The 22232-nt window shown below is 45.9% G+C and overlaps 1 protein-coding gene across 1 annotated transcript in view; it reads right to left on the bottom strand.

The window, feature by feature from the left end:
* The window catches only part of NTN1 (netrin 1), a 195274-nt gene that overhangs the window by 60025 nt on the left and 113017 nt on the right, over nt 1–22232 (bottom strand). The window contains exons 3-4 of the mRNA XM_067547879.1: nt 13776–13925; nt 10406–10459 (exon numbers count right to left, since the gene is read on the bottom strand). Coding sequence (XP_067403980.1) covers nt 10406–10459; nt 13776–13925 — 204 coding nt within the window. The remainder of the gene's footprint in view (nt 1–10405; nt 10460–13775; nt 13926–22232) is intronic.

Here is a 22232-nt window from a genome sequence, read left to right as displayed (position 1 = left end):
CACTGGGGTAAAAGAGATCAGAATCTGGCCCATGGGTTTCGCCCACTGATATCAAGTCAGATATTCTACCTCCAGCAGCAGCTAATACGTTATACTTCAGAGACAGGTGAACCCCTCCCAGGCCTAGGGACCCCTCCCACCTTCATGGACCCACACTATTGTGTAAGGGTGAACAGGAGGGGGCTGGGATTCTCTCCTAACCGCTGCAGTGACCAGTTGACTCCCACACTCAAACAGTCAGATTTGAAGGCCTTCTCTGAACACAGAACTACAAACGTTATTAGCCCATCAAAGGTTAGCCCCCACCTTTGTCTCTAGAGACTCAATTCCACGAAATGAATGGGAGTTTTGCCACAGACCCCCCCAGGAGTAAGAGTGGCTCCAATGATTTAGGGGATTGCTCAAGAATGGGCCCAAGTTTCAAAGGTTAGATCCAGATTCAGACTATCCCGAAGGCCGGGTGCTTGGATACCTGGGTTGGGGTTGGGGTCCTAAGTCCTGGAGGGTCTCCATGGAATTCCAGAGACCACCAGTTTCCAAACTATTCTCTGTGTTCCTTCCACTGGCATTCATTGCACCCCTTGCTGACATTCTGTCCAGAGCTGGGAGGTCACAAAGCGCTGGCCACTTGTTTCCAGATGCTAAGCCATACTAGAAGAAACTGAAAAGACATTAAATCCTGTCCTGACGTCCCTTTTCCATGCTGGCAATGACTGGCAGGGGAGTTCTGTGACTGAGACTGTCCCAGGCTCATGAATGCAAGTGGAGGCAGCCGTAAGACACTCTCACCATTCAGTTGTGCTCAACCCTAAGAAAACCTTCATTTAACTTTCTGCCACAGAGCCTTCCAGCCATGGCATGGAAATCCGTGCAGGCGGAGAACGCAGTAAACTTCCTGTGGAAGCCCCCTAATCTTTTTTACCATTCTGGGTTGTTTGGGCACAGTGGCAGCTGGGACATCTACTGGGTTAGTCTCTGCAATGCTGATTTGCAACTGAGAACAGGCAGATCAAATTAAACCCCTCTGACCTTTCACCCAGACTGGTCCCAGTGGAGGCCGGAAGTACCGGCAGAGTCAGCTCCAGCTGAGACTTACAGACCCAACAGGTTCGGAGAAGCAGTGAACATTTTTCAAGCAGAGACCGAAACTGCCAGGAGTGTAAAGTGAGCTCTAGCTTGGCCAATGCTCTCCCAGGTATGTCAGAGAGTGAGCCTTACCCTTGGCTGACACAAGGGGCCCAATCCTGTGACATGCAGAGCCCTTCCGGAGAAGTGCTACCCTGCTCAGCTCTCACGGAAGCCAGTGGGAGCTGAGGGTGCCTTTGGCTCCCATACGCCATCAGTCCTTGCCAGGTGGAAGCTCCTGCATCTTTCTTTATTTTGGACAAAGCTGGCGACAAGGCTGTGGGGCGGATCAGCTCAGCACAGAAGCAGGAAAGAGAATTCTCCCTTATGGAGAAATTATGTTTTTAATTAATGATTTCTAATATTTCTTATAAAAGTTTCTGTTTTCCTGGACAGGAGCCACAGCCTGTGTTTGTGTTGTTTTTCCAACTGAGGCTTTGAAACAGGAACAGTCTGTGTTCAGCAGACTCAGTAAAGATTGTCTTTTACACTCCCTACAACTAAACCCTACCTCTTCCTTACCGGTGGGCGATCAGAGGGGCAAACCCTAACCCTGGAGCCAATCACCTTTAGGAAAGTTCAGATCTAGATGTGAAATTTGGTAGACCTATTTCCAGTGGGACGTCTTTCAAGGCTGCATATGATGCCAAATCACCTGTATTTATTTATTTATGTAGGTAAACTTACCAGTTGAACTCAGCCACCTAAGATAACTGTTTCCAAGCCAGTCTGGGCCAGATTCAGATAATAGAAGACCTGATTGGTAGCTTTCCTCCCAGTTTGTAAAACTTTCTGCCCCACCATTATTTTTCCCCTTTACTGTGCCTCTGCCTGGACCTTCCAGGTTCCAGATAGGACCGGATGCCAAGAAAGCTGTGCTTATTTCTGTCCTGGCTAAAAGCAGGAAGCAACCAAAATCCCCAGATATCCTGGCCTGTGCTGCAGCCCCTAGAAAGTGACAGTGTGTGGTCAAGCTTCAAACTGAATTTGAGCTTTTCCAAACTGATCCAGAACCGTTAAGGACAAACAGAACATTCTGCAACCCCACTGAAGTCAACTTACACCAGAGCTGAATTTGGCCCATCCTTTTTTGAGATTAGCCCAACTGTAACTTAGATCCTCATAGACTTTAAGGTCAGAAGGGACCATCATCCAGTCTGAGCTCCTGCACCTCGCAGGCCAAAGAGCATCACCCACCCACTCCTGTTCTAAGCCTGTAACCTCTGGCTGAGTTACTGAAGTGCTCAAATCTTGATTTAAAGACTTCAAGGTCCAGAGAATCCACCATTTACACTAGTTCCAACCAGAAAGTGACCTGTGCCCCATGCCGCAAAGCAAGGTGAAAACCCCAAGGTCTCTGCCAATCTGACCCAGGGAAAATCTTTCCCGGTCTCAAATATGACAATCAGTTAGACACCGAGCACGTGAACAAGATGCGCTAGGAAGACACTTGGGAAAGAATTCTCTGCAGTAACTCAGAGCCCTGCACCCCTAGTGTCCCATCTCCGACTGCTGGAGATATTTGCAAATAGCAGTCACAGACAGGCCACGGGCCACTGTAGGCGACCTCGTTATACCAGCCCCCCCATAAATGTATCAAGCTCAGACTTGAAGCCCGTTAGGATTTTTGCCCCCACTACTCCACTTGGAAGGTTGTTTGAGAACTTCACTCCTTTGATAGTTGGAAACCTTCCTCTAATTTCAAGCCAACAGTTGAAAACTAGATGGCAAGTTTATATCCATTTATTCTTGTGCCAACACTGGCTGTTATCTTAAATAATTCCTCTCCCTCCCTAGGGGTTTATCCCTCAGATGTATTTATAGAGAGCATCATATCTCCCCTCAGCCTTCGTTTGTTCGGCTAACCAAGCAAGCTCCTTAATTCTCCTCTCCTTGGAGACACTAATTCAGTTGTTGGCTGGGAAACCACTCTCTGCCAGTCTTAGCTACAAACCAAGTTAAAGTTAAGTGAGCATCTTTACAGGAGCTAGTTTCACAAAGCCTCCTGCTAGATTTCCCTCTGGATTTCAGGCCATACACAAAAGCCCTAGCTACTTCTCCTGGAGCAGCAGCCTGCAGAGATGCTGACTTACAGATTGTCTAGGAAATGCTGTGGATTTCAGCAGGCTGCCTCGGAGGATGTGTGCAATGGTGGAATCTGAATGGCGCCGAGATCCAGAGCCGTCTGAAGCTTTGGCCAGATAATCAAACGGAAGGAATAAAATATGGGAGGTTCAAGCTCTCCAGCTGAAGTGGTACTTAAAAAGTCCAATAAAAATTGTTATAAAAAGAATTATTATCAGGCAGTTCGGCATGCCCAGCCAATCAGATTGCTCAATTTGGCTGAACCTTCCTTGTGCTTTTAAAGAGAGGGCGCCGTGTGCTATGATCAGCTTCTGAAAAGATGAATTGTTCTATTGTAACTGATCCAGGCTGGGGAATGGGGAAATCCTCATTTTAAATAATACAGGAATCCAAAAGACACTGTCGAGTCATTTTTCATAGCTCCCAGATTGCGGGGATTCTTGATTCACTCTCCAGTTTGTTTGTAACTCTCTCTCAGCAGTCCAAAAATAAGAATTTCCTTTCCTGCTTTAGTTCTCAATCAACAAAACACTTCGCCATGTGCTTACCTGTAAGTGCTTTGCCACAATACAGATTTTTTAAAAATAATATTTTTATTAAAGTTCAGAAAAGTAACAACGATCCAGGTACAAGTAGGTCATTAAATAAACTATGGTTAGCTCTATCTATCTGTGCAAGAGGCCCATGGCTACAGGCACTGGATAATGACACCGTGGACAGGAGTGAAGCAATGAGTAATAACAAACACTCCTGCTCAGCTATATTCCCATGGGCCTTTCATTTCAAAAGCCTTCAAAGTGTTATACCCAAGGATCCTGTCACCTGTCACTGAAATGCAATTGAACCATGACAATGGTGTAACTCCACAGCAGTGCTAACAGGAGCAATGAGCACTGATACACGTTCGGTGTTTAGAGGCTTTGGGTTCGATTCACCCTGGCTGGCACACCAATCTGTGCTCCAGGATGATTCTTCCCCCCACATACCTTCCAGGAGGCAAGGGGGCAGGTGGTCTTGCCACTGGTGCCTTCCCTCAGAGCTTACACCAAGAGACCAACTTCACTTGGTCCAAAGCTTGTCTCTTTCACCAACAGAAGTTGGTCCAGTAAAAAGAGACGATCTCACCCACCTTGCCACTATGGATCAACTCAGGGCAGTGTGAAGAATATTGTATCCTATCAATATGGCAAGAGGAATTTCAGATGGTCGAATGCAATTACCCTAGTTAGTATTTGGCCAAGTCCTTGCAGCTGGCTCTTGACTTTACAAGAAGAGCTATTTTCTCCCTGATTATCTCCTGGCTCTGAAACCAGTGCTCAGACTGGAGAGGCTTGTTGCCCACAGACACTTTTCAGTACGTTGTCACTTGAAAATGCAGGTGGAGAAAAAGTGGGTGAGCTGTTTATTGTATTGCTTTAAGTTGGAGTGCTGTCTGACAGAGACCGGCAAAGACTGCAAGAAATATCCTCCCAGTCTGGGTTCCCTGGGGCTGCCTGTGTGTCCCCTTTGCATTCCCACCCTGTGAAGATTCAAGAGGATGAGTTTACTGGCAGTGAGGGAGTGAGTGAGCATTTGCAGAATTTGCAAATTTTGGGCTCATAAAGATGAATATTCGCAGCACAAACCTGATCCCAAGAGTTACACTCATCCAATCAGAGGACAAAGAGACACCAGGTGACCTGTGTGTCCAGTCAAGTAACTCGAATTTCAGGTACCAAATCCTTGGGCTTGGAGCTGCTTGCAAGCTATCTGTAGCCTAAGGATCATGTTCAGGGACGACCCGATGGATCTTCTCCAATGAGGAATATATTGAGACAGACTACAGGCAATCTGCACACAGAGAACTGGACTGAACCTGTTACTCATTCGACGCAGCTGCAGCAAATTCAATATACTGGTCTATGGCACTTGAACCTGTCCAGCACAGGTACGGAGAGTGACATGTTTTGGGGCATAATTAAAAACCTAAGAGCCTTCATTAATGAATTGCTGCTTCATGGCAAACAGGCTACCCCAGCACCTCAGGGGAGAGCATTGCTAAGCACTTCAGTACCATGCCTCCTGTTAGTCTTTGCTCTTGCATGGGGCTATGCACTTACCACAGCGCAGTACAGCAGGCTGCACCTAGCATAGCGTAACTCCTGCCTGCGCATAGCCTCTTCGGACCCGCACCCCTTGAACTAGCGTCCGCACGCCACACAGAGACATGCAGAATCCAGGCCCTTTCCTCACACTAAGCCAGCACTGCGTGTGTGGCCAGGGTCCCTGGTGGGCAATGTTCGGGATGGGTGAAACCACTCTGACAAAATACAAACCAACCCAACCCATGGTGTAATGTAAGTGTTGATCTGTAAATGTCCCCAGGGTCCTGGCTGAAGGTAGCTCAGTTTCAGTTCTAGGGCCTGAGTGTGCTCCTGTTTACACCAGTGTAAATCCAGAGCTACTCCACTGAGGTCAAGAAGGTGACATCAGTGTAAAGCTGCAGGTGATTGGACTCAGGCTGACAGATGCTTTGAAGACAGCCCAGGCAGCAGGCTGGGAACTGCCCAGGTGATCTGCTGCTGCTCAGGTGACAGTGTGAAATGAATTGTTGGTGTAAGTCCAGTGTCCGTGGTACCAGATGCACCGTAACCTTTGGCACTAAGTGACAGTCTCAGTAATTCGGGGCAAGTAATGGAGACATACGCAGGCTGAATCGTGCTCTCAGCCACCACACCCAGGGCAGGGCGGTGGTGCATTGGTGGGGAAGAGAGTGCAGTGTGCATATTGGGGTGGGCCAAGCTTCCATCACTGTTGCCAGGGGATGGGGAGGATGTCAGCTTCCAGTGCTCTCAGTCCAGCAGAACGTCCTCCTGAGATCCTTGCACAAAGCAGCTCGGGGTTTACCTTGGACACTGACACTGTCACCGTGTTTGCTGCCGGGAGTCAGCCCCATTGCCGGAGCTCTCTTTGGAGAGGCACCCCAGGCCGAGTCGGGCTCAGGCGTAGCCATGGGAGTCCACGTCTGCATCTTCTCGGCTGCAGCATGTCCATATTCTCTGCATGGCCTGTGATACATGCAGTGTTTCGGTATGAACTTGATCACACTGCAGTGCATTGGGAAGTGGTTGTGCGAGGGCCCTGCCCGAAGCATAACATAAAGCCACAGTGTTCCCTGGCCTTGAGACAGACTGCTAGTTCCATCTGCTAGTCCCCCCTAGATAACCAGACCCTGTGAGCATCAAATTTAATAGTCCATCTGCCTCGCTCTAACTGGGTCTGAGACAAACCTTATGCTTGAATATACTATTGTCTGATGAAGCCAATTCAGTGTTACTACAAACTGCAGCCTGCGGAATCTCCTAAGGGAGGAGATGTCAAACTAAAGTGGCATGCTGTTAGGATTAGACCCTTCGCTGCCCGTCGACATACACTTATAAACACTTCTTAATTGGAGACCGTTGGGGGGGCCCCCAGACTGAGATTGGGTTATTCTACATTCCCACGCTTTTCAAGAACAACCGAGATGTCCCTCGGCACCTTCATGGCATGTATCGCATCCCAAAGGAATCTTAATGTACAGCAACAGCAAAGTCTTTGGGGTTAGCTCCTTTGGCAATTTGCTTTTCTATCAAGGGAGAGCAATGGGACAAAATTTCCCTTAGCATTCCAATCAGATTATCACAAACAGTTTTCCAGACTCGCCGTTTAGATCTTGTTCCCCCTGGTACCTGTTGCACCTCTGTCATCCATGAACATCCCATGGAAATCATTAGGATTTCTGGACACACCTGATATTGTACTTTCAGCAGCACAGCAGTTGTGCTGCCCTTGGAAGTACCTGATGCATTTGGTAGCTTTGGCTGGTGTGTTCTGCCTTGGGATATATCATTCATTTAGCAGCAGCCCAGCAGGCGTGCTCCACCTATATGGACCTGCAATGTTTAGCAGCTCAGCAGGTGTGCTCTGCACAGTTGTACATGGAGCACTCACCAACACAAGCAGATGCGCTCTGCTGGATGTGTCTAGATTGTTTGGCAAGCAGCTGATGCCTTTTAATCTTTACACTGCAAAAGATTAAAAATTATACAAAATTTCCAGAGTCCCAGAAAGGGTCATTTTTCTCCATTATTTCATAGCACACTGGTGGGGGAGAAGGAATAAACAGATGCTTTTCATCTGGACAGAGTAACAGAGATATGGCATCGTACTTCATATTCATATTAGTGATGCTCACTTTCTCACCAGTGTTGAATTGCAGGATGGTTATCTGTGGTCATTCTTAAGTTGCTCTTTCTTTAAATATAAACTGTCTGAAACAACTACCACAGTTATTTGTTAAACTTAGAAAACAAATACATTACAAAGAGAAATACCAATGTAAGATATATCCTTGTTCTGAATCCAGTCAGTTTTATCACTGTCAGAAACCTTGGGAAGGCCACAGGGCATTTCCACTGAGAATAGCCATGTCTCTAGGAAGGAACTATTCACTTCACTTCAGTACCAGTGAAGCTTAAGTCAGAGAAGCATGTTTAGGACTGGGGACTTTGTACAAGAACGGGGTGTTTGCAAACTGGAAGAAGTTTATAACAAATCAGCAAAGATGATGGAAAGCTTAGAAAATAAGCTTCTGGAGGAACTCTGGGAGTCTGTGAGGAAGATTGCTCAGAGGTGCACCATGATTTGCAAGGATAGACGAAAGGGAGAAATGGTTCTTCCTAGTGAAAGATGATAAGAGAAAACAGGCTGGAGCTGGAACAAGGAAAGTTTAGATTAGTGGCAAAATGTAGAAATGTGAAAAAAAGACCCAAATATCCAGCATTTTCAATGTAGTTGTTCCAATTCTGCACAGCTGCCTCTGTTACTAATTCTTCTTACCACTACTTCATTTATTGTTGAAATACTCATCAGTCTCCTCTCATCTCATGTACTAAATTGCTGACCTTAGTAAGACAAGAGTTAACAAGCTGACCTACTGTCAATGCAAGCAATCAACCCCAAACACAAGTCAAGGAGAATGCCGTTTGGGAGGAGTTTGTTCTTGCATGGATTCATACGTCTTTTGTAGGCCATGAAGACTGCTGTTCAGTGAAGCGTCTTCATCACAGAGCACAGATATTTCTTGCCCTGAGCAACAGATTTCCCTTCTTTAATCTGGGCCACCAATCAACCCAGCAAGACAACTTGAACTGCAGTGTTGCTGTTCCTGTGACTATGTGACATAGGAGGAAGAGAGCGAAGGCTTACGTGCCAGTGCTAAAGAAAACACTGAGCAGGCATCAACTTTCCATGACACTGCAAACTAAAGACCTTGCCCTTTCACTTTCCAAGTGTCACTGTCCTGGGAAGGGTTACTAAGTGTGAAGCAATGTGACTGGTCTGAAAGGTCACAGGTTGAAAAGTCCTGCCACAGAACAGAGTGAGGGACTCGCAGTTCAGTTCAAGAGGACATCCATCACTTTTAGTACAAGTCCCTAATTTATGAATCCTCCTCCATTGCTGGGACAAAAGTAAACAACCTCTGCTCCTGAAGTCCTGCACAACAGTGCTGTTCAAATACTGCAGGAATCTACAACCATTTGGACATAAGTTACCAGGTCCATTTTCCTGGTGGCCTCTTGCTTGCATTGTAATTGCCCGTTGAGACATGTTAGGCCTCAAAGAAACTGTATATAAATCTCTGGAAAATTACTTTGTGACATGGGGGTGTGGAGGGGGGTATTCTTCTATGACACATGCTGGTACAAATCAGGAGTTACCCCACTGTAGTCAATGGAATTGCACTGGTGTAAAACTGGTCTAAGTGAGAGGGGAATCAGCCCTCAGTTCTTCAGCACCAACATCTGTACAGTCTAAGACCCTGTCTACACTTACCTGCGAGATTTGGCGGCAGTCGACAGGAGTTACGCAAAGTACGCAAAAAACTTGTGTAACTCCTGTCGACTTCTGAGCTTCTCTTCCGAACTCCATCTTCACTGCGCTGAGCTGACGGGAACAGCATTCCCGTCGACGCAGCGCTACGCTACTTGTGTAGCCGGACTTCGTACGTCGATCCAGAGAAATCGATCTGATGGTGGCAAATTTGCCGCGGTCAGTGTAGCTGTAGCCTAGAAACACGTGTTTCTCGTGCCAGGACAGAGGAGCATGTATGAGAAGTAAGAGGGTTCGCATGTCATGAGGTGTCTGGGCTTTCTCAGAAGGACTCAGGTTTATCCTGGATCTGGGACGTGTTACTGAGGCTGAGTAAATCTGGACATTATAACAAATCCACAGCCACCTAACAATTCCACGGTGATCACACGGCCCTTTGGAACTCCATTGCAACTGAGGGGCTAGAAACCAGATGATCCTGCTTTTAAGCACAGTCTCCTACAGTGAATATCCCCTATCCCTTACTAGTGTTGGGCTAAAGAGAGCAGTGGTAGAAGTGCATGCACACCCACCCATCCCAGCCAGCATATGACACTACATCTCTGTCCCAAACCCACTGCAGCTGCTTTTTGACTCTGGAGGGAAGCCTTCTCCTAAGCCCTGGAAGAGCCATGGAAGGCTCTCCGCCATGAGCCTCAATCAGCTGTGCAGAGGGAATGTGCCATCCTGGCTGTCCGTGAATGCAGTGTGTTTGGGCAAGGAAAAGACAATCACTTTCATCCTGCTGATAAAGAACAATTGAGCTGGGCAATATGCTGCCATGGAGCCATTGTTAGCCTCAGTATCACTAAAGAAGAGAAGGTTTGTAACCATGCAGGTGAAGCTTGGCTTCTAGCCTTTATCTCAGTCGGCCATGGTGGGTCAGTTGCACCCCCAGACTAGAAGGCCATATGCATAGGTAAATACATGCAAATCCAGACAATACAATCACAGTGTGTCTCCTCCTAAAAGCCTCCCTGCATTTCTATCTGTGCATCCACATAAGGCAGGGTCCTGGAAGTGCCCAGCTATCTGGACATCTGCATAAACATTTTGGAGCCTCACTCAGAAAAAGGACATTCTGGGCTTTAATTGGTATTAGCTTATCCCAGTATAGGTAACAGACCCAAGGGGGTACTTGTGGACCGATAACCTCCCATTCCCCCTGCCTTCCTCCCCAAAATCGCTTTCACTCTCGCTAACCACTTTTCTATCCAGGACGCCTCCCTTCTCTGCCCACTGAAAAAGGATGTTCCATCAGTCCACCCTGGAGTAGATCAAAAAAGAAAGGAAAACAACATACCTGCAGGTTCTTCTGTGCTGCTGGCTGCAGTGGTGGGTGGAGCAACAGGAATCTCTGCAGGAGAACGAGAGACAGGAGGGGAAGAGAAAGGATAAATAAAAGGGGGTGGGTGGGTGTGATTATTTTAAGCTCCAGATAAGATTGGACTATGCACACATCCCGCTTGCTTTTCCTAACTACATCTGCATAGCTGTTGCTTTCACAGTCTTACATCTGTCACAGTGAGAAATCAAAGAGTCATACTTGGGAGCCAATGGCAATCCTGCTAGACACAGAGCCTGCCTGACGTGGACATCTGCTTGTCTTGCCCAGACGGGTGTAAAATAGGAATTTGGATTCATCTATTTATTTTTTAAGATTTGACTTGGGGCTAAAGCAGCCAGTGTTAGCCATAATCTGCCCTATTTCAAACAAACTGAAAGAGAGAATGATGCTCATGTTTGCTTCTTCTATTTAGTTGTGTGGATTCATGTTTCAGGAAGTGATATTTACGTCATTACTTTCCAGTGTAGTAGGTTATGCCATGTGTCCTGTACGTACCATATTGTATCTCCTTGGTGGGACAGAGCTTTTATCTCACACCTCAAAGGAAATGCAAATACATCTATCACAAACAAAATGTTCCCTGTTTTAATTTCCTAGTCACAGGATTTTACATATTTTGATATGCATTTGAGGCCCTATAATGCCCTGGAATTGCATATCCTGCTCCAATGGGGCACACAGATATCAATAGGGTGGACTGCAGTTGAAGTTCAGGATATGATCCTAAGTTCAGTGAGATGATCTGTTCTTCCCTCAGTGCACATGGAATGAAATCTTTCACATATTTAGAGCAAAGTTCTGGGATTTCTGTACGTACATGAAAATCCCAGTAGGAGAACAGAATATCAGTCAAAATCTTCTATGTGAATCTGGGAGCAGAATTTAGCCAGAGGAGAATACTATACATATGACGTAAGGCTTGAAATCTTTCTGTTCATGAACTTGTTTGGCTCCCTCTGAAATCAGTATAAACTATACAAATGTATGTGTCGGATATTTAGCCATAAGTGTATTCCCGTTCATTACATGGACTGTGAATTTTATGAAAGGATAGAAGTTTACTGGATTTTGAATGGGAAAAATATAGGCAATGGTAAATCAGAGAGTTAAATCAGAAAGTTGAAGATAGATGGAGGAACCTCTGCTAGTCATACTGTACCTGCTCCCTCCCAGTCTGTGTCATGACAAAGATGCTTAATACAAAAACCATTGCTCTCCATTAAATATATATATTATGCTGATTGACATTTTCCAACTATTAAACTGTGCTATTGTTTGAGAAAATCAGAGATCATTGTGAGCAGAACTTATATAAGTTTTAACACTTTTGGCTTCATATATTTGGCATATGTATATTTCATTATATATCAGCCCTGCAAATTCTAGTTGTCCACTTGCCCTGGGGCAAATAATTTTTACTGATGGGCAAGTAAAATATACCTTTCCCCCCCATGATCATCATTGTAAAGAATGTTCACTGGTTGGTAAATGGTCATGATAATTTTTATATATATAGTGGAACTCTGAAGTTATTCAAAATGTACCCCAAAATATTTGGGTTCCTTAAAACAATATTTTACAATGAAAAATAATTAAAGCCCAGTAACAGGAAAAAAGATCCCCTGTGGAACTAATCAGGGATGCGTTTAAAAGCCTTCAGATGCAATCACGTTTTCTGTCAAAGGCAGAGCTGAGTGCCTGCATGTTCTTTAAAGTGCCAGCAATATGCACAGCCAGACCTCCAGCCACTGGAAGGCAGCTTAGCATTCTAGCAGGCTGACACATCAGCAACTGACAGGTTGATTCTGGGAGTGGGTGTGAACATGTTCCTTGTGTTTATTGTGATCATGTTGAAATTCTGTGCCTGTCTTTATTTTGTGCCATCACCAGGGGAGGTGATGCAAGGAACCTCTGATTTACCCTCTGATTTACCAGGCCTGTTGGGGAGTCTAGTGAGAAATCTTTGCGCACTGCTGTTGCAAAGCACACTGGGGTGTCAAGACTATGGCATCTTGGGAAACAAGCATCTGCTTTGGGCTCCTGCTGTCCCATTGCAACATGGGGACAGTGAATCTCAATGGAGCAAAGCTCACCATGGAATGCATGTTTGATCCAGCAGTAGAAGGTGGAGAAGCGGTATCTCTCCACACTTAGAAACATTCATCCTCTCAGGCAGGCCTTGGGAATGGACAATACTGAAACAGACCCATGGTCTCTGATAAAGACTTGATTCTTTCAACCTTCATCTTCCTTTTTGTCTTAACACCGGAAGTTAGCACAGGCAAGACAAGTTGCTTTCTATTGCCCCTTCTGCTTTCCGAGACTACTGAACTTTTATTTTTTTCTGCTTTGCTTTTTGTGCTAATAACTTTGTCATTTGGTTTCTTTAAGGCAAGTAGAGAAAGAGGGACTGAAACAACAATATACACATCACAGACACACAGAGTTATCCAACAACAGCAAAGACAACAGGCAGCACAGTGAATGGTTCAACTGAAGAGATTAGGGGTTAGCATTCGACTGAGACATAGAACACACCGTGGCTGGCTTTGCAGATGCGTGGATTTCCCTATGGTTGGTTTGTAAAGGGGTATAAAAAGACGGTTTTACAAAGAGAGGCACTGAGACAGGAAACTTCGGAGGTTGCAGCCTGGTGCTTGTTGCTGTTGTTGTTTTTAAAGTGTTTTTTAAATTGGAAGATTAACAAAAACTTTAAAAGACAAATAGAAAAGTAAAATGTCCCACATTTCTGGCTGGATCATGTGAGCGTACGGTCCCATTTAACAGGCTGGGTATGCGTGCTTGCGGAGTGCTCAGCTGCTTTCGATATGCTTTTATGATGACAGCAACTGTTAATAATGAACCCAGGCAATCTGCTGGTTTCAGTCAAAGGACTTTGCTATGATTTTTTCTTTCCTTGCCTTGTATTGTCAATTTGCCATAGGAACCAGGATTGTGGTGGCATCTCAAAGGAAAAAAACACTCAGGACACACGTTGCATTACAGAAGTAAAAATCAAGCCCTTTTTAAAACTACCCAGCCATTTGATGAAGTGGGTTTTAGGTTGCACTCACATAACCTAACCAGCGTGGCAAATGAAATGCATGTAATCTGTGCATAATCGAGGGCAGATATGCACACACTACATGCAATCTGTCCAACCAGGATTTCACAAATGTGGTTTCGATTAAGCACTGGTAATTGAGCATATACAATCTGGTGTTAGTAGCCATTCAGCCCGTTCAGGTCTCAGTGGCTGAGCGGCTGTACTTGTTTAAAGGTTAATTCTACTATGCTACAGACTTCAAAAGAGTGGTCCACGTACTTATGCAGGGGGCAATGGGAGATCGGCTTTGCTGGTAGCCTTTGGCACATCGATTGCACGTGATGCCAGTCACACCGTCTTTACAGGGACATTGACCTGTGGTTTGATTACAGGTTTTGCCAGCTGCACCCACGGGATGGCAATCGCATGCTGTGGGGGGAACACACAACAAGAGGGTCAGAGGTGGGGGAGGGGAAAAAGGCACAATTTCATCTAGCAACAATATCAAAGAGCGCCACCAGTGCTGTGAATGAGTGTTACGCTAGAGCTGCGGGCTCAGGTAGAAGCAGCAGTGATTGCAACAGGGCTTCCGCAGCTATCCGTCCACTAATGCCAATGCATTTCTGTGGCGAGCAACCCAGGCAACCTGAAAACGAAGGTGGCAACTTATAGAGGTGGATTTAAACAGCCACTTGGCAAGTCAGAAACCATGAGAAGGGGAAGAACAAGGCCCCAATCCAATTGCTGAGGACACGGCTCAGTAAAAACACATTCTGAAGGCAAAACATGCTTCTAGTTATGTCAAACCAAGTGGATAGCGGAGGCTTTATCTGAGCAGCTGAGGTAGCACCGGGTCTTTTAAAGCATTGCTGTGATAGCATCCACCCTGTGATGTTGCAACTGATTAATTCCAGCGTTCTGGGGTTGGAAGTGTTGGTTCCATGGCCTGGAGTTCCAGGAGAGGCAGATAAACAGGGCAATTCAAGAATCCACAGTGCCAGTTATCCCAGTGCCTGGTCACTGCAAATTCACACTACATGTGCTTTAGGCCAGTTCATTAAGAGACAAGAACAAATTCAGGGAGGACTTTAACACTTCTGGGTTGCAAAACCATTGGGGTTTTAGCTGGAAATCATTCAATTTCAGAAGGGCTCTGAAAGCATTTCACGTCTTATGTGAGAACCTACTTCCATCACTTTCCCTCTCACCCTTTCCCTGCTGAGCAGTGTCCCCTGTATTTGGGAGTGCGGGCACAGGAAGGGAATGCTCTTGTCTTTTCTTCCCAGCCTGGAGTAGCCACTTGCTGGTCTGTCCCACTGTTGCATTTCAGGTGGCTGGAGGTCTGAGGGCGGATGTGAAGGGCACGAAAGGGGATGTAAAATCTGCACATGACATGACATTCATTTCCCACAATGTCACTTACTGTGCAGCTGTTTGCAAAAAGCATCAGGGACTGTAACCGTCACAGCTCTTCACGAGTACTGGCTCAGAGGCTCATTAGCGTCTCTGGTTTCCATATGCTACACGCTTAGGGCCAAAGTGTGGCCTGCCCCTGCTGAGAAGTGCAGCGATGAGGAAGACGTGAGGTGCCCTCCTTTCCTCCTCTAGCATTCTCCTGCAGGGGCCAGCCACAAGCCCGCTGGGAAGCACAGACTTCACTCCCTCTTAGTGCCCCCATGGGTGCTAGCTGCCCGACAGAGGGTTTGGGTGAGGGCAGGGCAATGGCTGACCCTGCTTCCTACACCCAAATGCCAGCAGAGCTGAATGGACACAGGAATGGCAGCATGTGGTGCAGCTGAATTCCACCCTCCAGACCCCAGGGGCATTATCTGGCCCTCAGGGTGGGGACGCATTTGCTGCTCAGTGTGGGCAGGTGCTAATCATGGGCTATTGGGAGGGCCCAGCCAGTAGGTCCTCTTGTGCATCTCCCTCCCACATTGTAGCAGCCTGGATTCCTTCCCCCCATCCAGGGGAGACCAGGTCTCTCTGGGACAGTCTGTTTTCGATCTGCACCATGGCTCCCCTTTTGAACAGCCAGTAACCACCCCGTGTATGCAGCTTCGCTCCACGGAACCTCGTGGGTCCAGCCACTTTGTCCCTATGCTGCTCGTTTGCCGGAACGCGCTGCTCAGGCCCCATTTCCAGTGCCTCGAAGCATCGTTGGCTAGAACAACACCTCTCAGAGATGTAAACTGTTCGCCAGACGCCCGCCCCCCACACATGCACGCCAGCCATCCTTTCACCCAGGCTTTCTGGGGTCAGTCCTTCCCTCCCGCTCCTTGCTGTAGTTACTTCTCCCTGACCCTGCTCTGGCTGGCCGGCTCTGCCTGGGACGGGGTACAGAAGGGAGCACGGTATGCCAGAGAGTCACCCTGTGCATAGAGGGGAGCTGGCCCCCCAAACCCTCCGACAGTCATAGCCTGGAAATGCCCCCAGCTGCCCTGGCAGGTAGAAGGCGGCAGAAGACGACAGACCCCTTGCCTCTGCACGCCACCCTTCCCCCACCCCTGCTGGCACCGGCACTGCCCCAGCCTGTCCCGACACCATCAGGGCAACCTACTGACCCGCTCAGTTCTAGTAACAGGCTGGGGAGTCATTTGGGCCCCAAACTGGAAGGGGGGGGAGAAGAGTGGGGCACAAAGCTGACTCTGCAGACCTTGCATCCCCCCACCCCCACCCCCGATCTCCCCACAGATTCCTCTGCACCTCCCCCGGCACCGCCTCCTGCTCGGATTCCCCCAGGCCCAGCTCTCCTCTGACTGCCTCCAGTTCCCCTCGAGCTGTGCTCTCCTTCCCCCTCAAATTCCTCCTGCTGTTCCCTGCTTGCCCCACAGATGTCCTCTCCCCCACTCTCTGGCTGTCACATTCTGCCCTGGAGTCTCCCTCCCCCTCCAGTTTCCCCCTTTTCCCTCTCCCCAGCTTTCCTCTTGGAGTCCTGGGAGAGGCAAGGAGGGCAGCTGCCTCCTCCCCGCTGCTCCGTGCTGCCCAGCCGCAGGCACTGCTGGGCTGCTCTGCCGCCCTCACGGGGTTGTTCAGGGTGGCCGGGAGGATGGGAAGCCGGACACACTGGTGTCCTCACGTCCCCCCAGTGCCTTCTCCCCACTTCCACCTCTGCACAGATGAGAGCTGGGGGGAGGGGGCACAACTATCCCCCTCTTCTCGAAAGTTGGGATGTCTGAAAATGCCCCCAGATCCCCTCTGTTCACGCCCCTGGTAAGAGGTGTCATCTCTGGAAGGACTCGTGGCAGCGTGAGGCGGAGGAGGTGATCTCTCAGGGAGGCAGCTGAGGGGCTGGGTGACCTGCCACCCTCCTGCTGGGCTTTAGTAAAGTTGGTTAGCGAAAGGGGGGAGGGGAGAGAGATTCATGCAGAAAATTTTGACAAAAATTGACATTTTTCATCCATCGAAGACCATAAATTGTGTCTGATTTGGGGTTTGTCTGTTTTTTTAAACTTAAAGTCAAATTTTTTCACAGAAGCCAGACACTTTTTGTGAAACATTTAATTGAATCAAAACCCAATTTTCCATCAAAAGCCAGTGTTGACAGCAAATTTTTGACAGCCCAGTCTTAGGATGAAAAGAGACAGGCTGTCTCTTATGGGGTGGGGGTAGGGTAGGAACAGGTGTCAGGAACAAGCCCATAAGCAATCAGGGCCGGGTTAGCAGCAGTAAGACATAGTTTAAAACTGTAAAGGATTATAAAGGAAAGCAATAAAAAGAGGAACTGGGAAAGGGTTGAAATAAATACAGTGTAAGGAAAGGGTTAAAATCAGAGTATCAGGCAGGGCAAAGAACAAACAATAGCCAGGCAAGGGTTAAATGCAATATGGCAAATCAGGCAAGGGTGAAGCAAAAGAGCAGCATGGGTGGAAGACAAAATGCCTTGTGTTGCATGCCATTTCTCCTCCCCTTTGGGCCCATACATTGTTCATATAGGGCAGGAGCCTGCAAACCCGCCATCCAATGGTAATACCTCTATTGACGGCAGTAAGACGCTGCAGTGAATAAGGATTGCTCACGATGAGTAAGACTCCCAGAATCAGCCCTTAGGGTAGGGACCTGTCTGCAAAGCACTCAGGACTTTGTGAGCACCAGATACATAAATAGCAATGCCACCTCCCTCTCCCATGATATTATACTTTGTCATATCCCGTCCAAATCTGCTTTTACCTTTTTTACAGCCATATCATATAGTAAACCCATTAGAGAGACAAGAGGGGTGAGGTACAGTTGTCTCTCTCACCAACAGAAGTTGTTCCCACAAAAGCTATTACCTCACCCACCTTGTCTCTCTAATATCCTGGGACCCACACAGCTATAAAACACTGCATATAGTCAACTCACGTCTAATTTGCTGGCTCACCCATGGCCTCCTTCAGCATTAATTATATTTTGCCCTTATAAACACTTTACAAAGGAAGGTCAACAGTGTTGTCTTCATCTTGGACGTGATCACAACAGGGACACAGAGGGGCAGGGATTTGCCCAAAGTCTCACAGCAGGCCTGGAATGGAACCCAGGATCCTGATCAATTGGGCCCCACTGATTCTCTTGAGCATGTGATCTCAGCCCTCCAGCTGTGATGTTCTGAATTGAAGGGCAAATCCTGAGCAGATTTCAGAACTCCCTTTCTTTAAGTGGGTCCCAAACTTTTCTGTTTTGTAACATGGGCTCCAGAGATGGAAAAGGAATGGGGAACATTATTAGGGCAAAATCCTTCCATTTGATCCTCACTGGTTAAATATGACCTGCCCTGCAGATTCTGCAGTCATGCCATGCATGGACTGTCCATCGACAACCCATAGACCAACGGAGTGTAGAATACCCAACAGAGATCCATAAGGCAGAGTGGAGAGGAGATTGCTCAGCTCAGGATCTGAGAATACAGAGAATTGTGCAAAGATGTTCATAATTAAGCACAAAACTAGGTTTCTGGAGGCGTGGGAATCCTTCACCAAACTTGGGTTAAGTTGAAGAGTGAATCTGAGATCTAAGTTCCAAGTGAGCGCATGCTGATGTATAGTTTTGCGTAGAAATCATATAAATTGCAATGGTTTTTATACTGAATTTAAGAATGAAGTGGTTAAGCTACTAACTAAAAGATGCAATCTCTCATTAAAATCTTCTGTGGTGGAGGACATGAACACACTTGATGCTATCCATATCTTTCAAAAAGTCAACAGAGGTGATGCTGGAAATTACAGAGCAGTTGGTCTTACTTCTGTACCTTGTAAACTGGTTAAAACAATTGTTAAAAATAAGACTGTGTAACACCAAGATGAGCATCATATGAAAGGGACAAACCACAGTGGCTTTGATAAAGGAGAACGATACCTCTCTAATCTATTTGAATTCTTTGAGAGAGTCAGTAAAATAGTGGGAAAAGGAGAACCAGTCAATGTAATTTATTTGGGATTTATTTGGGATTTCCAACAGTCTTTGATAAAGTTCCTCACAAGACTCTGCTGTTGTTGTTATTATTATTACCTGTTAAGGATACCAAAGAGTCATAGACTGAGGAATAAAGTTCTGTCATAGTTTAGAAACTAGCTAAGAGACAGAAAAAGGATTCTTTTTAACATGGAAAGAGATTAACAATGGGGTGCCTCAGTCTACAAGAGCTCATGTTGCTTGTATTGTATTCATTAGTGAGCTGGATGAGAAGGGAGATGGCAAAGTTTGTGGCTGACAAATTTATTTTGGTTAGTCAAGACTAGAGATGATTGTGAAGAACCTCCAAGAGACCTAACCAAGCGGTGTGAATGGACAACATAATGGCATATGAAACTCAATGCAAAAGCAAATGCATTATTGGACAGAATGCAGTGACCTACTCATACATATTGCAAGGTTCTAAATTAAGCATAACCACACAAGAAAAAGATCACGGAGGACTGCTCAGTGAAAAACATCTGGTTGATTTGCAGTGGAGGTCAGAAAAGCAAACAAAATATTAGGTAGCATCACAAAAGGGACAGAGAATAACAATGAATATAATACCATGCGATCATATACATTAATAGACTGTGCTCTCCTGAAATACTGTATTCATCTCAAAAAGCAGAAATAGAGAGGGCCAACCAAATCAATAAAAGGCAAAGAAAGGTTTCCACACACGGAAAGATTGAAAAGATTAGGACTGTTTAGTGAGAAGATGAATAAGACACTGTTGAGGAATGCCAAATAATATACAGAATAGGGAAGGTCTGTCAGCTGCTGCTGCTGACCTCAAAATGAAATTAAAAGTCAACCTATTTTAAACGATAAAACAAAATGCTTTTTTGCATTGCACATAATTAACTTGTGAAACTCACTGCTACAAGATATCATGGCAAAGGCCCAACAGCAGGTTTATATTAAGAACATCTGCAGTTACACTAGCTAGGATTAAAATATATATTTGGGATATACAACCCTCCTGTTTTAGGACACAAGCCAACTACTAACTGCCTGGAGATTGGAAGAAATTTCCCCCATGGGCATAGGTTATTGCAAAATTGTCTATTGTGGAGTTTTATATCTTTCTCTGATCCAATACTGGCCATGGCTATAGACATGATTCTGGACTTAGACCATTGGTCTGATTGAGTATAGGAATTGTTTTGTTTTTATGCTTCGGCTGAGATTAGAATGGAGTTTTCAGGTTTTTTAATAAAAAATTTAAAGGAAAACTCAGGGCTGTGAATGAGAGCATGAGAAAGAAAGAAAGAAAGAAAGAAAGAAAGAAAGAAAGAAAGAAAGAAAACTATTCCCTTGAAAAGTTTTAGAACTTGTTAGGATCTGTCTGGTCGGTGGCAGGTCACCAAGCAGCCATTACAAAAATGCAAATATTTTTCCATCCCTGAATGTTTGTCACAGGTATTCTGAGCTGCTAATCTCCACATGCATGTGTGCTGAAAGATAACAGGAGGACAAATTTCCAGGATTATCTCTTGTCAAGTGTGACATTTTTGAGAAGGTATCCGGTTCACCCAGGGGTGGGAGATTGAAAGGACTTTATATTTTTTGAGAATTAGCATCTTCCTGTTTTAAAGGAAGCTGTTTCTTTGCAGTGTGCTGAGAACAAACCAAAGCCCATTTCATTGGATAAAAGAAGACCTGATTTCCTGGCATGTGTTTGGATTTCTTCATGTCGCCCGATATCTGCAATGATAATATCTTAACTTTTAGATCTTCCCGACGTAAAACGATGTGTGTTGTGTGGTGAGCAGTAAAATGTCAGTGTAAATACTGAATTAAGCGAACAGAAATATCTATTCCTTTGCTGTGGGTAATGAGTAAGGCCTCAATTCAGGAAAGTAGCCTTTTTTGTTCCAATTCAAAATGAAGACAAATTTTCACATATCAGACTATTCCATTGAACAGAAATTCTGGTTTCCCGTGAGCTTTAACTAAAATGACAGAAGAACTTTTGAGATATTGGGTCCAGTCCCTCTGGTATACTATATTTAGAAACTCAGATATCAGTAAAGCCAGATTCTACTAAATGTACCTGGCTTGGGACTGAAGGTGCATGAAACCACTGAGATCTGCACAGGTTCCACCTAAAGGCAGATACTCGTCTGAAACCCCCTGCCTCAAAATTCAGCCATCCATTTTTCCAGAAGATTCTGAACCTTGGCAAATGATTTGGTGAATTTCTTTTGGCCTTTAGGTTTGCAGTAAAAACCCAAAACGGCAAAGTGTCACCTCATTTGGAGATTTGTCAGAATGTTTCCCCTGATCAGGCATACATACAGTTTCACTTTGAACACTAGACACACCTGAGACGGGGCAGAGAGGTATGATTTACACTACCCTGGCTGGATTCTTGCACCGTGTCGTTCACCTCTGGGGAAAGCACACAGCTCTGCTTGGGGTTTCCATCAAAGGTGGATTTATGTTGTGGAGAAAACTCCATAGAAGGTGGGCTGGCCATGGAGATGTGCCAATCCGGTGCAGCCCTTGGCAACCCTGACCACATCCTTCCCAACCAGATCTGCTCACCAGAGGGGAGCTTGCAGAAGAAGCCATAGCAGCTTCAGTGTGTTAACTCGAATGATGACTATTTAATTACCAACATTGTTAACTAGTTTACTGCTGATCGTTTTAGCAGAAACATTCAATGACATTACCACTGCAAAAGTATACACATTTCCTTGAGTTTAGTACAGTATCTCCTGGGCTCCTTCATGCATCCCTTAGGAGATCCAAAGGTTTCTGGCCAACAGAAAAACTAACTCACTTCCTTATCAGGTAAAATCAAATAGCTCCTATCCACTTCAAAGCGTCCCCACTACTGTGCTCTGTATCAGTGCCCATCTAATTTCCTGTTGATGGAACTAGAGCTCAGGGCAGCTGTCTACTGTATATGGCTGTATACCAAATTACTTCTCACGTCACAACTCAGTCTTGGTAGAGGGCAACCTCATTGTGACATGTACTAGGCAGGCTCCACAAAGCCCCCATTGAGCAAGAAGTTTGATTAATCCAGAATAGGATGAATGTAATAAACAATGTAATCAATGAATGGATTCATGTAATCTGATTAATTAAAGGATTAATGTAATAACAATGTAATAAATCCAGTCTTTGGTCACTTGTGGTATGGGCCATCTTTGGAGATGCAAACAATGGGGCAATCATTAGGGAGCTTACGAACAAAGCCCAGGCCCAACTGCCTAGTAGCGATGAGCCTCAGATTAAAATCCCCATGCCCAACAACCTTGAATCAATGATCACTATATGACTGAAATG

Source organism: Emydura macquarii, unplaced genomic scaffold (assembly GCF_026122565.2).
Source record: "Emydura macquarii macquarii isolate MOO-44397 ecotype Brisbane River unplaced genomic scaffold, CSIRO-AGI_Emac_v2 contig_1230, whole genome shotgun sequence".
In the NCBI taxonomy this organism is placed as follows: domain Eukaryota; kingdom Metazoa; phylum Chordata; order Testudines; family Chelidae; genus Emydura; species Emydura macquarii.
This window is presented reverse-complemented; position numbering and strand designations above follow the sequence as displayed.